Here is a 17,639-nt window from a genome sequence, read left to right as displayed (position 1 = left end):
TAAGGTTAGAGTTTGAAATCAAAATTAAATATCTTATGTTCTTTGACTAGTTTAATTGAAAAATTTCTGTAAGAGCAGTTGATTCATATTCTGAATAACTCATCCCCTTTATCTTCATAATTAAAATAATTTAGAACTTACTGAACAAAACGATTTTTTAAAAGCAATTCACACAGAACTTAATAAAAGCACAACCAGAAGGTAATACAGCAAAGGGAATTACGGAGGGCCAAAAAGCAAATAAATCCAATCCATCAACCCCACACGATGCACTGAGTCTCCTGGCAAAGACAACTTTCAGAAATTTGATGAAAAAGATAAACACCACCCAAAATATTGTACTTCAAAAGCAAAAATTTACCCATAAGACATAATTGTTTCAATATAAACAACTTTCTTTAAAGGACTAAATATTTTCACTTAGATTTGGTTTCAATCATAGAAGAAAAAGTATACACTCGAATAAGACACACATTACTATACTTTTTAATGTACCTGTAAAATAGCCTGAGACCCACTTTAAGGATTTCTCAAAGAGTTAAAGTTTTCCCATTGATATCAAGATCCTACTCTTATTAAACATTCTTCTTGCTAAAGTAAGAAATAAAATAGCTGCAGAGTGTGATCTGAATACTAATTTAAACAAATAATAAGATTAAAGAAAAGAGAGGCTGGGGAGTGGTTAAGAGTGAAGATAAGAACAAATGTACAGATTATAAACTGAAAAAATTATGTACAAGGAGCCTATTCTTTTTTTTTTTTTTTTTTGAGGAAGGTTTTCCTGAGCTAACATCTGTGCCCATCTTCCTCTATTTTATATGTGGGATGCCACCACAGCATCTTGTAGGTCCGCGTCTGGGATCCAAATTGGAGAATCCTGGGCCACCAAAGCAGAGCAAGCAAACTTAACTGCTACACCACCAGGCGGGGCCCAGACCTAGTCTTAATTACATTTTTATGCTCTGTTTTCATTTTATTCTTAATTCAAAAGTCAGCACATCTATAAAAAAAATACTCTTATAAGCCACAATTTCTTTTCATGGTTAAATTACTGTAATTATCACCCTGTTCACATTTATAGTACTCAAAAATATTACTGTGAAATGTGTATTTTACACTTTGTCTAAAATAATTAGGTATTATCAATACTGCCTAAAAATTGTTTACAAGGCAACAAACTGAAAATTTTGCTTAAAACATACATACATTTTAATTCAGTTAATGTTAAGAAAAATACTAAAAATATCCCCAACCCCCCAATAATCCACATCCATCAGCCATGGAAACATATAGTGGTCTGCTTTTACAAAGGGCCCATTAGCCAAGGGAAAAGCCCTAAGAATGTTCTTCTCCCAAGAATTAATATTCTTTACTTCATGTATATTATCATTTTCAACTTTCATTTCTTCAATAACCTAGTCTAGCAGCTCATTCACTAGTTATACAATGCTTAATAATTTGTACAACTTTCAGAACCGAACAGCTAATTTCTGAGACCTGATCATGTGCCAGAAACTGTTCTAAGAAATTCACATGTATTAATTCATTTAATCTTTACAAAAACCCTATGAAGTAGGTACTACTGTTAGCTTCATTTTAGATACAAGGAAACTGAGGCACGGAAGGTTCAGTAACATGCCCAAGGTAACAAACCTATGAGTGGCAAAATAGGGCCAAGAATTCTGGTGGTCTGACTCCAGAGAACATTCTTAACCCTGTCATATGCTACCTGCCTGCCTTCATGCGCTGTACAGAAAATGAGAAATAAGATCATGTCTGTGGCCAGCGAATTGCTACCCAAGAAAGTTCTCTTGTGATGCACACTCCCTCATCATTTACCAATGCAAAGCCCTGTGAGAAACCTGGCCATACCAAGTAAATCCTGGTTCCCAGTCTTGGGAGAATGGAAAAGGTACATAAACAATTATTATAATATACTGTAAAAAGCTGTAATAGAAGCTTAAACTAAAGTGCAAAATGTACTCCAGGAAAAGAGAGATTTTATACATGTTTAAAGGGCAGAAAAGGAAAGCTTCATAGAGGAGTTGATGTCTGAGATGAGCCTTAAAGAACTAAGAGTTTGCCAGACGAGGAAGGTAAAACACTTTAAGAGAAAATAAGGCAATTTGCTCAAACACATCTTGCTCACTAATCACCAGTAACTTCCACTAAGGGGTAAACTACTTGTACCAAAAATATATAAATGAAACCTGACTATAGAAATAAAAGATATTAAAACAACAGTAATCTTTGCCATCAAAACAATTTTTACAGTTAATTTTTATGTAACATTGTAATCAATTTTTAAGTTTTTGTTCCTGATTTTTTATTACTATCTATTTTTATTTTTTATTTTTATCTACTGATCTTTTTTAAAAAACAAGAAATCCTGCAGTGAAAAGATTTTTTCTCTAATGGAACAACAAAGGAATAAAAAATTCAAAAAAAAAAAAAAATGGCAAGAAGTAACAGAGCTGGGGGAAGTAAGTCTTATACGTCCTTATCATGAATCACTGGACATATGAGATTATTTCAGAAAATATTTTAAGTAAACAAAACAATACATATTAAACGTGCAATTTTATCTGGCTTAAAATTTTCAGAGTAATGTATACAAAAGAAGAAAATTATAAGAGCGGAAAAAACCCTTAAATTTGAGTCATAAGCATATTTCTTGTCAAAGAGAGGAAAGGCCAAAACATACCTGTACAATTGAAAACATTAATTAATCTCCTTATACTTTCCCTGACTCTAACTTATTAAACTACTTATATAATTATTATTCCATCATTTAAGGCAAGAAGAGAGATCAGGAAAGGCCATGTATGCTCATGGTGGTTGGCTGCAATGGCACGGCTTCACTGCCAGACCAAACTAAAAACAACAAAAACATTTCAACATCCACCAGTTTACAATGCTACTACCTATGACAGGCTTCAAGGCCAGTTTCTGGATTGTTGATAAGCCAAATCACAAGCCAAGTTTTCTAAGTGATAAAGGCTATAAAATCCTGAAAAGCTCTGTACTAACAAGAAAGAGTATTAAATATGAGCCAACGATACCCCATCACTGTGGGTATAGGTATGTGTGTGCATGCATATTACACAGATACACCTGTGTTGGTGAAGATGGGATGGGAAAAGTTAATTCTTAAGTTTCGAGGACGAATCCAAGAATATTTGAGGAAAGACAAGATTTTAGGCCACCTCTGTGAAACGCAAGCCTATACAGAAAAATGACAAGGGACCTTAGACAATTTGAATGTATATCATGAGCGATCATGACAATGAAACATAAAATTCACCTAATGTGTAATTTTGCTGATGGTCCTGAGGACAGAAAGTAACACAGGCGCAAACAAGAAGCATCTCTGGCAACTGTATCATACAATGCCAGGATCTTATCTATGCACTTGTAAGGTCATGCTGAAAACAGATGGAAAACCGCAACACCAAGTGAGTCAATCCGGCTTGTAGGACAAGAATTAGGGATGCTTACCTTGAATGGGTTTATCAGGCAATCAGAAATAAGGCATTAAAAAATGGCTCTACTGGTAGAGGAAAATGTGAAAAATAAGAACAGACACTCACAGGCACAAATATTAACATCCTGCAGAGATTAAACTGTTTCTATTTAACTGATAACAATTTTACCAAATAGCAATTCCATTCAATAAAAACGAAAATGTAAAATTAAAGGCAAGCCTAAATCTGGAAATTCATAAATCTAAGAGGCAAGTGAGAATTTACTAAATAACATGCTAACAAGCAATGATTGGCTTTTAAAATTACATCCTTAACTGAGGACATCTTTCAAAATAAAGGCAAAGTTCACAAACAACTGAAGACAAAAATCATATCTAGATTAAGCCATGAAACAGTTAGTGGGCCGTAACAGAAGCAAACAGATGTACAGCTCTGCAATATATGATGCCTACATTGCTATACTGGATTACAAGCCCATTAAACACCTGTGTCCAAATCTGCAGGGTATATTCTTTTCTTATTTGTTGAAAATACTTAAAAAAAATAAAAAATAAAAAATATATACTATAGCTTAAAATGGGTTCTTCTAGATTTCTGCATCCTTAATGTGGTGCATGTAAAAGAAAAATCTTTCAAAGACAGGGGATTCTATGCAATATATTTTAATTTGAAAATGCTGGCTCATGAAAATGTGGTTTTAAAATAGATTTAAAATAGTTAGTTATTTAGCACTTACCCATTGTTTCAGCCAAACTAGAAAGGTCTGAAAAATGTTGGATATATTTTAGAAAGCCTATCTGCTCCTTTTTTAATCACATAAGTGGAATTTTCCAGTTTCTTAACTCAGGAATCCTAGTAGAAGTACCAACGTTAGGAGGGGACTTGTAGGATTTAGTAGATAATATAAATGATATTGCCAATCCACAAAGAAACTCAAAACTTTTTAGCACAAGCCTACTTAAGGGCTGAAATGCAAATTTCATTAGAGAAATAAGATCATCCAGAGCTGACTGCCTTACAACAACTGCCATAAATTACAGTGTCTAATGCTCCAGCTAAAGCACTTAACACAATCTGCTAGACCTCAACTCCACTGATGTTTACAAGGAAAGGCAGACAGAAGGATAATGCAAACTCTTAAGTTATATCCTGGTGAAGAGGAAGAAGGAAAGTTCTTAGTTATCACTTCCTGGACACACCAATCTCCTTCCCTTAGTGAAGGGCTTCTGAAAGCACCTTGGTTCCAAACGGTGGCTCCTTTCATCTCAGGTTCCAGTAACTCAGTATTGTTTGTTACAACACCTGCCTTATAAAGGCAGAGATCATACCTGACCAATCCTCCAAAATGAAAGGAGCCCTTTACAACAATTAGAATCTAACTAGGAGAGCAGAAACCACAGGCTATGAAAACACAAGAAATTAATGCAGAAAGTTGGCTATATAAAAGGTAAAAGATAAGAAATCAAGAGGGGAGCGAGACAACCGACACAAGCAACATCAGGAAGTAACTACCACTCCTACCCTAGAGAGCCAAGAGGAAGAGTCACGGCTGCAAGAGCCCAGAGCTGGGGTTGCACAGTGGGTGAGAGAATCATGACAGGCCTGTCCACTGGGAATTGGAGCCACATAAGAAACAGCTTCTGCCAGCAACACTACCACAGGCAAAGTGAGAAGGGAAGAACCGTCTTGGAGGCTCCCTTCCTCATATCTCCCATTAGGTTTCTCATTGGGCTCCCCAAACTCAGTGGATGCCGGCTGTCACTGGAGCTTTGTCACAGGGCTGGGAAAAGTGGCCGGCAGAGTCAGCCCTCCTTCAGTGCAGAACCAAGCAGGAGCACACAATGGATCTGAGGGCAACGAGCCCAGGACCAGCAGCACACCCTTCAATAAAGTTCACATCATCAACGTGACAAACTTCTAAGCTTATTCAATCCAGCTAATTTTTTGTTATACTAATCGGCTCTATGATTTCAATAGCTTCTAGATCATCTTTCAGATTTTAAAATTAAATTCCTATGACACTAATATCCAGAAGTATAATTCTGCTGGCAGGGCAGGAACTATCCAACTGGTTATAATCAGATATGCAAAAATATTCAACTGAGGCGACAAGAAGTTCAGTAAAGTCTGTCTTTTCGTTTGTCTATAAAGTCTAATTTGGAGTAATTTAAAAAATACATTTTCCAAAAAAATAAAATAGTCCCTAGAGGGATGAGAACCTTGCCAGCCAACATTTAGTATAAACATTTAAAATTGTCGCCAAGGAAATGCCTCAAATGTGCTTTCTCCAAAGCGCTTTTTGCCAGCTTTAAAGAGATGTGAATTTAGTAATCTATAATTAAAAATCCGACATCTTCGGACCCAATTCACAAGACAAATCAGAGAGCTGACACAAATTCTTTGGCATAAGAAAAATAATGGTGTTGTGATCAAGAATTATTAAAAGCCAACCCTAGCATAAAAAAATCAACACGCTGTTTCACATACAGAGGAGCAACTCCAGCAACAGTGACTGCCACGGGCTCCAGGCTGGAACCTACTGCTACATCGAATCCCAACATTGCACAAGCTCCCTGACATGCCTGCTCTTTTGCTACAATTACTATGTTTATTCAAATTTTACAGATAATTATAAAGCAAAATTCATTCTTTTCAAATTTTTTGGTAAATTCATTTAACAAAAATGCCTCAAATACAGTTTTTTTACGAAAAAACCTTAAAACATAAGGCTTTGTCTATCTAGAAATACTATCTACCTTATCTTCATTGAATTGGCATATCAATAAGTCAAATTATCTATCAAATGCCATTAATTTTACTTTACATACATTTTTAAATAAATATTCTGCCTTGACTCATGATTTCAACGGCAAATTATAAAGCTATATAACATACTTTAATTTTATTATTTTAATAATACCAATAAATTCTATTTTATGTGATAAAGGACACTGATTACATAGCCTAACAGAGCAGAAAGACAAGACATTCAGTATGATAGAAACAGTGGCAACATCACGTTAATTTTGACTAAACCATCCTAACCAGTCCTTCCTACTCCTAGCAGGCTTCTAGGCAAACATATTGAGGTGCCTACAAATTTAGAAAGTAGAAAAATAATAATTCTTTATTATGACTTTAAAAGTAAAAGAGCTAATTTATCTTTTTTAAGATTATTAATAGCCAGTAAATAGGTGTCATTTCAGAATAAACTACCAAAGAAAGATTGTAGATGTTTTAAAATAATGCCACCATTCTGTCATTTATCAAATATAATTAAATGCAGAAAAACTGCTACCTTATTCATTGCTTTCATTTTTGTTTTAACCAACAGAAGTAATTTTTTTCTGCAAATACTTACCATCCACTCAGATATAATAACATCCACTTTTTCTACAGGAAGACGAACTTCTTCAATCTTTCCTTTAATTAGTATAACAGTATCTTCAAGTTTATTTAGTCTGAAAATTACAACAACGAATTAAATTAGTATGCTAAACAGATTCTGAAAGTAGTCAAATGACATAATTTCTTGGCAACTGTTTATATTGTTTTTTGGAATCCAAAAGCACGTTCAAAGTTGATTTATCCCCTGGGCTTTATAATTAATTTTTGGTCACTCCACAAATGCCCAAGAATGTTTCTGGTTAATACGGCAATACTCTGAATCAATATTTAAAACTCCAGGCTGAAAAGTAATTTTATCAAGAATACATATCAATAAAGTTATTGCAGCTTAAAAAAGAAAAGGGAGGAGTGGAGACAGACCAGCCAACAAAGGCATGTTTTAAAGGGAAGTGCTGTGTCTGGCTGGAGGGAGAGCTGGAAGCCAGGAGCTCTTACTACGGACTGCACATCCTCTCCCACTCGTCTGCTATGTGAGTTTCACCAAAGTATGAAATAATCTTGCTGAGCCTGTGTGCTCATCTGTAAAAGAGAATGATGAGCCTGCCCTGTCTACTTCACAGCCTATTATGAGGACCATAAATTTGTGAAAGCTATGAATACACGCTCAAGCACCATATAGAGGTAATGATATTATCATGAAAACAAAATATTGCATGTTGTATAAAACTTGAAATTCTACTCCAATCACAAATTATTTTTATCCAGCTGCATTCATTAGGTATTCTATATATTTGATCATAAGATTAGCAAATATTTTTTACCCCTCTCTTTTGCAATTTGAAATAAATAACAAAGCTAAAAAGATAATTCCGATTAGCTAAAAGCAAGCTGCTAAGTTTACATTTAGCTAAATAAATAAATTCTCAATCTTCAGAGAATGTACATCTGAATTATAGAGGATTTTTTCTGACAAAAAAGGAGGAATTTCCCCCCCAGCTTCATCGAGGTATTATTTACATACAGTTAAACGCATTCATTTTAAGAATAAATTTTGTTGAATTTTAAAAAACAGAGATACCTGGGTGACCACCATAAACATCAATATACAGAACATTTCTATCTCCTCCAAATGATGCATTAGTGCTCTTGCCCAGAAAAGACTCCCACTCACAGGCAATTTTCTTCCTTTCACTATTTAAGATTTGTATTAGGTACAGAATCATATTGAATGCACCCTTTTGTGTCCAGTTTCTTTTGATAAACATACTTTAGATTCTTTTAGATTCAGATGCATGTTCTTGTGTATATAAATAGTTTGTTCCTCGTTACTGATGAGTAGCAGTCCACTGCATGGATAAAACAAAATGTTGTTTATCCACATAGCTGTGGAGGAATTCTGGATTGGTTCTAGCTTTGGGGTATAATGAATAAAGCTGCTATAAACATTTGTGTACAAGTAGAATTGCTTGGTCAAATGGTAATGTATACCTAACTTTTTAAGAACCTGCCAGTTTCCTTACAAACTGCCTATAAAATCTTACATTCCCACTAGCAATGTTACATGCATTCCTGTTGCTTCACATCCTAGTCAACACTCAGTATTGCTGAGCTTTTACATTTTAACTGTGTAATGAGATTTCATATGGTTATAAGTTGCATTTTCCAAATGATCAGCATTTTTTCCATGTGCTTATTTGCCATATTCCCATTACTGTCTTTTGTTCAAATTTTTTGCCTGTTTAAAAAATCAGGTCAGTTGAAAGAGCTTCTTCAAGGTAAATGAAAACAGGATTGAAACAAAAAAACAATCCACTAACTGGGAAAAAATATTTGCAAGTCATATATCCAACAAAGGCTTAATATCCATAATATATAAAGAACTCACACAACTCAACAACAAAAAATCAAACAACCCAATCAAAAAATGGGCTGGAGACATGAACAGACATTTCTCCAAAGAAGATATACTGATGGCCAATAGGCACATGAAAAGATGCTCATCATCGCTGATCATCAGGGAAATCAAATCAAAACTACACTAAGATATCACCTTACACCCATTAGAATGACAAAAATATCTAAAACTAATAGTGACAAACATTGGAGAGGTTGTGGAGAAAAAGGAACCCTCATACACTGCTGGTGGGAATGCAAACTGGTGCAGCCACTATGGAAAACAATATGGAGATTCCTCAAAAAATTAAAAATAGAACTACCATACAACCCAGCTATCCCACTACTGAGTATCTATCCAAAGAACCTGAAGTCAGGAATTCCAAAAGTCCTATGCATTCCAATGTTCAGTGCAGCATTATTTACAATAGCCAAGACGTGGAAGCAACCTAAGTGCTCATCAACAGATGATTGGATAAAGAAGATGTGGTGTATATATATATATATATATATATATAAACACAATAGAATACTACTCAGCCGTAAAAAAGAACAAAATCGTCCCATTTGCAACAACATGGATGGACCTTGAGGGAATTATGTTAAGTGAAATAAGCCAGATAGAGAAGGACAATCTCTGTATGACTCCACTCACATGAAGAATCTAAAAATGTAGACAAAGAGAACAGATTAGTGGCTAGCAGGGGAAAGGTAGGTAGGGTTGGGGGTGGGCACAAAGGGTGAAGGGGTGCACCTACAACACGACTGACAAACATTAACGTACAACTGAAATTTCACAAGATTGTAACTTATCATTAACTCAATAAAAAATTTTAAAAAAATCAGGTCAGTTGTAATTTTATCATTGAATTTTAAGAGTTCTTTAGACATTATGGATAAAAATTCTGTCAGATTTATGTACTGTGAATATTTTCTACTATACTGTGGCTTTCTCATTTTTTTAATGGTATGTTATGAAGAGCTAAAGTTTTTAATTTTGATAAGACCAATTTATCATTTTTTTCTTTTGTGGTTCATGCTTTTGGTGTCATACCTAAGAAATTTTTGCCTACATCAAATATTTTCACCTGGTTTCTTCTACAACTGTTTTAGTTTCCACTTTAAGTTAATTTTTCCGTATAGCATCATGTTCATTTTTTTCATAAACATCTCATTAGTGAACAAGAATAGGTTTGGTTTTTTTTTTTTTAAAGATTTTATTTTTCCTTTTTCCAAAAGCCCCCTGGTACATAGTTGTATTATTTTAGTTGTGCGTCCTTCTAGCCGTGGCAGGTGGGATGCCGCCTCAGTGTGGCCTGATGAGCAATGCCATGTCCTCACCTAGGATCTGAACCGGCAAAACCCTGGGCCGCTGCAGCAGAGTGCATGAACTTAATCACTCCGCAACGGGGCCGGCCCCGTGAACAAGAATAGTTTTGTTTCCCCATTTCCAGTTCTTACACCTTTCTTTCTTTCTTTCTTTTTTTTTTTTTTAAATTTTATTCATTTCCTTGTTCTCCCCAAAACCCCCCAGTACATAATTGTATATTCTTAGTTGTGGGTTCTTCTAGTTGTGGCATGTGGGATGCCACCTCAGCATGGCCTGATGAGCAGTACCATGTCCGCACCCAGGATCTGAACCAGTGAAACCCTGGGCCGCCGCTGCAGAGCGTGCGAACTTAACCACTCGGCCACAGGGCTGGCCCCCTATACCTTTCTTTTTATTGCCTTGCTGTACTGTCGAGGATCTCCTTCACCGTGTTGAACAGAAAAGGTGATGGCAAGGATCCCTCTCCTATTCCTGAACTTGAAGTGAATGCTCTCAAGGCTTCATCAAGATGCAGGCCGTAGGTTTTGTTTTTGAGATGCTCTGTATCATGTTAGGACATTGCTTTCTAGCTCTAGTTTGCTAAAGGTTTTAATACATAGATATACTGAATGGACACGAAATTTTATCAAACTTTTTCTTCTGCATCTACTGAAATGATCTCAATAGATTTATTGAGTTGATTTCTCATATTTAAGCAACTTTATATTCCCGGGGTAAACCTTACCTTCCAGTATATTGCTCAATTAGTTTTCTATTTTGATTAGAATTTTTGCATATATATTCACGAATGTGTGACCTGTAATTTTCTGTTCTACGGCCATAGTAGACTTTTAGTATAAAGGTTAGACTGGCCTCATTTATGGATGCTTGATACTTGACAAAGATGACACTGCAAAGTAAAGAATCGTCTTTGTAATAAGTGAGACCGGGACAACTAGGTCATTTAAACAGATTACCAAAACAAAGAATAAAACCGGACCACTACTTCATACCATATATAAAAAACAATGCCCAGTGGATTACAGATCTAAATATAAAAAAAAAGCAACTATAAAGAATTTAGAAGAGAATATGGGAGAATATCTCCATAAGATTCATACTCAAGTCACAAATAGTGACAACCATAAATAAGAATGCTGCTACATGAAAATTGAGAATTTCAGTACATCAGGAGTCACCACGAAGAGAGTAAAAAGGCAAGCAAGAATGAGAGAAGACTTTCGCATTACATAAAACCTATAAACAATTCAAATCTAAAAAACATAAAGATTGTCCACAAATAAATAAGTAAAAGACCCAACTTAAGAAAAACATGAGCAAAAGACGAGAAGAGATATTTCACAGAAAAGGAAATTCAAAAGGTCCATCAATAATCATGTGAAAGGGTGCTCGGCCTCAGTAACAATCACAGGAACGCAATTTAAGTTGCAATTAGATACTGCTATACAATCAATTGAAAAAATTTTTTAAAGGTAGACAATACCAATCAGAATTGTTATATACTACCGGCGGACGTATAAACTGGTATAATCTCTTTGGAAAATAGTTTGGCAATATCTAGAAAATCTGAAGATATGTATACCCTAAAGCACGCAATCCATTTGTAAGTATATACCCCACAGACGTGTGTACCAGGCACACATACAATAAGTCCAGACTAGAATTGTTCATAATAGCCCTAAACTGGGAAACACAAAAGTGTTCATCAAGAACAGAAAAGACAAACTGGGATATATTCATCAATGGCATTCTGTACAACCACCATGGATGAAGCACAGCTACGCACAACATGAATGCACGCTAAAAAGAATGTTGAGCAAAACAACCTAGACAAAAGAATGCATAATATATGATTTCATTTATTTAAAGATCAAAATTGAGCAAACAATGATCTTAAATGAATGCCCGTTTAAGTGTTTAAAATATAAAGCAAAGCAAGGCAGTGACTGACGCACAAGTCAGGATGGTAGTCACCTCAGTCAGGCAGGGGCAGCACCCAACTGAGAAAGGGCGAATGCAAGTGGGTGGGGTTCTGAAGGGCTGACAATGTTCTACTTCTTGTTATTCATGCATACTTATGCATATTATAACATATTATATTTTATGCACTTTAAAATATGTATACTTCACACAAAAGTTAAAAAAGAAAAGAATGCTTAGATATTTGAGTTTTTTTAAGCAGATATTTAACAGAATTCTTTCTGATGAAATTGCTGTAGTTGCTTACTATTTACTGAAATATTTATTAAGGTGTTAACAACTACAAACACTCCAAAGAAAATAAAAAAGCTTCTTAAAAGATCAAAATGTTCCCATTGCCTAGAAATATCTTCAGAACGCTTATGCCAAAACAAGACGTGTTCTGTAAGAGGCCATCTGCTCAGGCTGTTTATTGTCTGCTACAAGTCATAATCCTATTTGCATCAGTAATTACTCGTTCAAATACGAATCTAACAGGAAAGACTGGGATTTCAGGGAATACACAGGAAAAAAGACAAAGGCCATAATTTCCAGTAATTCTGTATTAAAGTAGCTCAACACAGATACCGTTCACATAGATAACCCCTACATGAGTCTGCTCATCTTAATCACCACCTGATTTTCCATTCATGAAAACAACTATAGATTTACCTTACTTTTGTCAGGTGGCTACTCACTACACCTTACTTTAGCATAAAAGCATTCCAAATGAATTCTCTCTCTGGAAACACCTACTCAAAAACTAGCATAGCTTTAATCTATAAAAACAGGACATTGCAATAAAAAGAATATTTTAAATAAGTTTCTTAACTAATCCAATGAGCCCTGAAACTCTATTTTTCTGAGTGGAAATTTTCTTAGAACAACAGTTTCCTATCTTAAAAGTAGTGATTTAACTTTTATTTCATGATACAGAGACATCACCATGATTAATTATCTTGTACGGGGCATTCAGAGATAAAAGACTTAGTTTATGCACTTAAGAACACGCTCTCAGAGAGACAGAAGGGTGAAACGCATAGGGTACTATGGGAGCTCATATGATAAGCCCTTAACTAAGTGAGTGACGTTGGAGCTTAGCCAGGAAAAGACAGAGCACGGCAAAGATGTGTATGAGAATGGGTAAGGGAGGGTCACTTCTGTCTGCACAAACTGCCTGTGTGTGCATGCAAGAGAAACAGCAAATTTGAAGAACTATAAATAGTTTATTATGATTAGAACAACACGGGGTAGTACATAGTGACAAAGTTGGGAGGTAGGTAGAAGTGATGTAGGGAGTCTAGATTTTACTTACAGACAATGAAGAGCCATTTCAGGACTTTCAGAATAGAAAACAGGATCAAATTTGTAACATGCTTCTGCCCAGTGAAGTCATGGTCTACATCCTAAGAAAGAACACGGTATAGTAGGAAGATAGATGTGGAAACAGGGCAGAGCACTATGGGAGCTCATACAGAGAACACCTAATCAAGTAAGTGGCATTTAAAGTTAGTGATAAAATGATTATAAAGTTTACCTAGAAGAATACATGGGTGATAGCTATTTTTTTTAAAAAGCACATGGGGGAGGGGCAGGGAAGAGTACCCTAAGAGATCTAAAAATATACAAGGCACAATGTTACTGTTGGTGGTCTAGTGGTTAACCCTCACGGCCATGGCCCAGGTTCATTTCTCGGTTAGGGAACCACACCACCTGTCTGTTGTCATACTGTGGCAGCTGCCTGCTGCCTGTTGCTGTGATGCTGAAAGCTATGGCACCAGTATTTCTGGTGTTTCAAACACCAGCAGGGTCACCCATGGTGGACAGGTTTCAGTGGAGCTTCCAGGCTAAGACAGACTAGAAGAAGGACATGGCCACCTATTTCTGAAAAAAATTGGCCATGAATAGCAGCAGAACACTGTCTGATACAGTGCTAGAAGGTGAGAGGATGGCACAAAAAGACCAGGCAGGGTTCTGCTCTGCTTTCCACAGGGCACCAGGAGTCAGAATCCACTCAACAGCACTAACAACAAATCATATTACTTTGCTTTCAGTTCAATACAGCATGCAAGTACACATACTTCTCTTTTGTTCCCCAAGCACAGTGAAATGACAATAAAGTAATACAAAATGTAGTAAACTGATAAATGCATGAACGTGTTAGAAGGTGATATCAAAGAACCAAAGATTCTGATAATTTAGTGGAAGAAAAAGGGGAATTAAACCATACTGGTAAATCTGTGAGCAAGGACCCAGCACTCAGTGCACACATCAGAGAAGATCACAGTGGACACAGACCCTGGAGGCAACAGGAATACAAAGTCAAAAGGGACTGAAAAATTACTGGAAGAATGGTGCTCAGACCAGGTCTCCCTTCCCTCCCCTCAGAGAGAAAACGCATACCAGTTACCGTTACTAAAGAATCCAGTCCTCCATTCATAAAGGTAAACTACAAACAAGGATCCTTAACCACTTGAGACAGAGGGAAGATGTATGTACATCCCATAAAAAATAAATAGTACAACCAGGCAGATAATTTCAAACACAGGGTTCAGACTTGGAACAAAAACAAGGCTACCCCATGAACTGCTTCCCTCCTAAATGTATCATTTGTGTTTACAAATGTCTAGCTGAGGAATTACTTAACACTGAGGACATTTATATTTAAAATGAGCAATACCTCAGTTTCTAATACAGTGAAAAAAATGAAAGGAACCATCTGGATTCAAGCAGAGACAACGGTTTTTCAGGCTTTGGTGATGATGATTTACTTGGCTTTGAACATTTGATATCCTGGATCTTGAAAATTCATTAATTCATTCATTAAGTATTTACACTGAATACCTACTACGTGTCAGGTACTCACCCAGGTAGTTGGGGCACACTGGTGAATGAAAGAGAGAAAACCCTTGCCTAGCCCTGGAGAGTTGAGATTCTAGTAAAGCTTACATTTCTACAGATTTCATCTCCTGTTGACCCAAGGCTTTGGAAAGCCTTGCCAAAATGTTGATAGTGATCTCTCACAGCAGGATCATAGGTAATTCTTAGTTTCTTCTTTATCCTCTCCTATGTCTTCCCAACACAAAAACATCTTTTTTGCTCCCTTTCTTCCCTTTTTATCTAAAGGGGAGGAGAATTGGTGGGGAAATCAATCTGGCTGCAGTACAGAAAATGGATGACAGAGAGGAGTAGGAGGCAAACACAAAGCACAAATGGCTGGGTCAGCTACATGTAGGTGCATTAATTCAGGTGAGAGATGCAAGAATGTGAATTAAGGCATGGACTTGAGAAACATCAAAAACAGAAGAGAGAAGGATTTGAGAAATATTAAAGATACTCAACTAACAGGACTCTATCTACAACAGGTATGTTGGTAAAGGAGAAGGGAAGGCCAAGTATGAATCCCAGGTTTCTAATTTTGACCTGTGAGAAAAGAGTTAACACAGCAGGTCTGTTCTACTCAGTTCCTATTTATCTCGGTAACCACAGCAATAATTCTTGATCAAACTCTAGGAATAAAACTCCTGAACATTCACACAGTTACTGGGTAGTGATGCTTTTCTACACGCCTGAAGCCATAAACCAAGAAAAACCAGGTTGACAGCATGTTTAAAGTAAACAAGCAGATTCCTGACATGGGTCTGCACCATGGCTGGGCACATTCAGGGACGTGCCTATGTGATCCGTTCTTTTTGAGAACTATGGACTCTAAGACTAAGAAAACTTCCCTGGGTAGAGACATTTCACATGCGTCTCTGAAGTTTGCAGCTAGAGAGAAAAGTACATCTTGTGTGACTCTTGCAGAGAAAGAGGGATTACTGGGGAGTCTGCACATGACCTCTTGACCGAAGGGCATCTTTTTCCTGCCGCTCCTGGACTGCATCCTTTGCGGCAACGTTCTCAGCAGCAACTACAACTTTATAGTGAGTCACATGAGTGCTTCTGCTGACCCATGGACGAGCGGGAGTCACGGGACTCCCCCAAGACAGAAGCACCGTGTGGACAGGAAATTAAGGGGTCAGTGGAGGGGGAGAAGAAAGGAATTTAGTTTCCTTGTCTTGATCATCTTTATTAGAATTCTATGGCTTTTGAGTAGCAAAACATTTTTTTTTACAATTTAGCCTCATCAGCGGTTCAAAATTCTCTTCAGCTTTAATTCACTCCTCCATGTTATTTCTATTCAATTTAGAAGCAAAATATGAAGGAACATCCCTTCTTCAAGAATGTGTCTTGGTGTATTTTGTGATCTTGATCCACATCTTATATAGTATCACCAGTATCTTTAAAATCATTGTTAAGTTAGTTTATTCTGCTCAAAAACCTTTACTAAGCATCTACCATGTATCAGGCACTTTGCTAGGTGTTAAGGGTAAAAAAATTGAGAAGATAAAGCTCCTGTCCTAGAATACAGAGAAAGACACTTACATAAACATGCCAAAGAACAAAACATTCTCTAGGCTTTTCCTAATGTTTCATTTCTAACAATATTCTAGACACAGGCAATATAAAAGACTGCATCTTTAATGCCATTCTGAGATTGAAAGTACTGCATTGTAGCCGTATGATGGATCAACCTTCTCATGAAAACTCCTCTGCAATAACATCCAAAAGTCTGAATCATGAGCCATTTCATGGCTGAGTCCATAAGAAAGCAAAGGCAGCCAGAGGAATGGTAAAAATATCACCAGAAGCTACCTCTGCTTCCTGAGGGTAAACACAGTATACAAATTGTCTGGCAACTGAATAGCTTTACTATCCTCAAGTAAGTTTATGTTTCTAAAATGATCATTCACTGCAGAGTTGGAAGTATGACAGCAAGAATATGAAACAATTTCTCATTCCTTCCATATATCACTTGGAGTTCTATTTGCTCCCGCTAACACATCTTCGAAAATCTATCTTCTGCTTTATTCATGTCTGCAACCTTAGAACCACAAGCCTGACCGCCTTCTTAAGCCCTAATATATATATATATATATATACATATGTCAGTTTACATTAAAACCAACACTTACTCCATTCTACACTCATTTCTTTAAAAATATTAGATCTCTTTTTCAAATAAAGAAAAGAGAAAAATTATTTTACGATTATTTTGAACACAATTCCAGGGTTGCAAGTTGAATATATTTAAAAGAAAAATGAAACATGTATTTAAAAAGTATCCATTCTTTAGAACTTAAAGAGTTTTTTACAGATGTAAGCTTATGGAGTTTTGTACAAATTCTGCTGTGCACAGATTTCTGACAGGGAAAGAAGCCTTGGAGAGTTAAAGAGCTCACAGCCTGCCACGTGGAAGAGTTGTTTTCACTCATGGGTGACAGTTCTAGAAAGCTCCAACATGCAATAAGAGAGAAAAGTTAAGAGTAGGTTTCAAGGGAGGAGCGTGAGTACAGAATAAAAGGGGCTAAAGTTTGAAGTTTTATGGTGTGAGAAAATAGAGACCGTGAAATACAAAGAATGCAGAAAAGAGAGTCATCATATTTTGAAGGGATAGCTGCAGTAAATGATCACTTTAGAAAAATAACCAAACAAATATAAAGTATTATTTGGTGTCAAGCCAAAGCTACCACTACCACCACCAATTAATATGACTGTAATTACTGCTAACATCTAGTGAGCAG

General features: G+C 36.2%; 1 protein-coding gene across 6 annotated transcripts in view; it reads right to left on the bottom strand.

Moving 5' to 3' along the window:
* PRMT3 (protein arginine methyltransferase 3) overlaps window positions 1-17,639 on the bottom strand; it is a 135,581-nt gene that overhangs the window by 89,136 nt on the left and 28,806 nt on the right. For all 6 annotated transcript variants that reach the window (XR_011541260.1, XR_011541261.1, XR_011541262.1 and 3 more), the window contains exon 10: window positions 6,847-6,946. Coding sequence is in view for 2 of the 6 variants with exons in the window: in XM_070624508.1 (XP_070480609.1) it covers window positions 6,847-6,946 (100 nt within the window). In the remaining 4 variants the exon portion in view is untranslated. The remainder of the gene's footprint in view (window positions 1-6,846; window positions 6,947-17,639) is intronic.

Source organism: Equus przewalskii, chromosome 6 (assembly GCF_037783145.1).
Source record: "Equus przewalskii isolate Varuska chromosome 6, EquPr2, whole genome shotgun sequence".
Lineage (NCBI taxonomy): Eukaryota > Metazoa > Chordata > Mammalia > Perissodactyla > Equidae > Equus > Equus przewalskii.
Note: the sequence above shows the minus strand (reverse complement) of the source record. Positions and strands in the feature narration are given on the sequence as shown.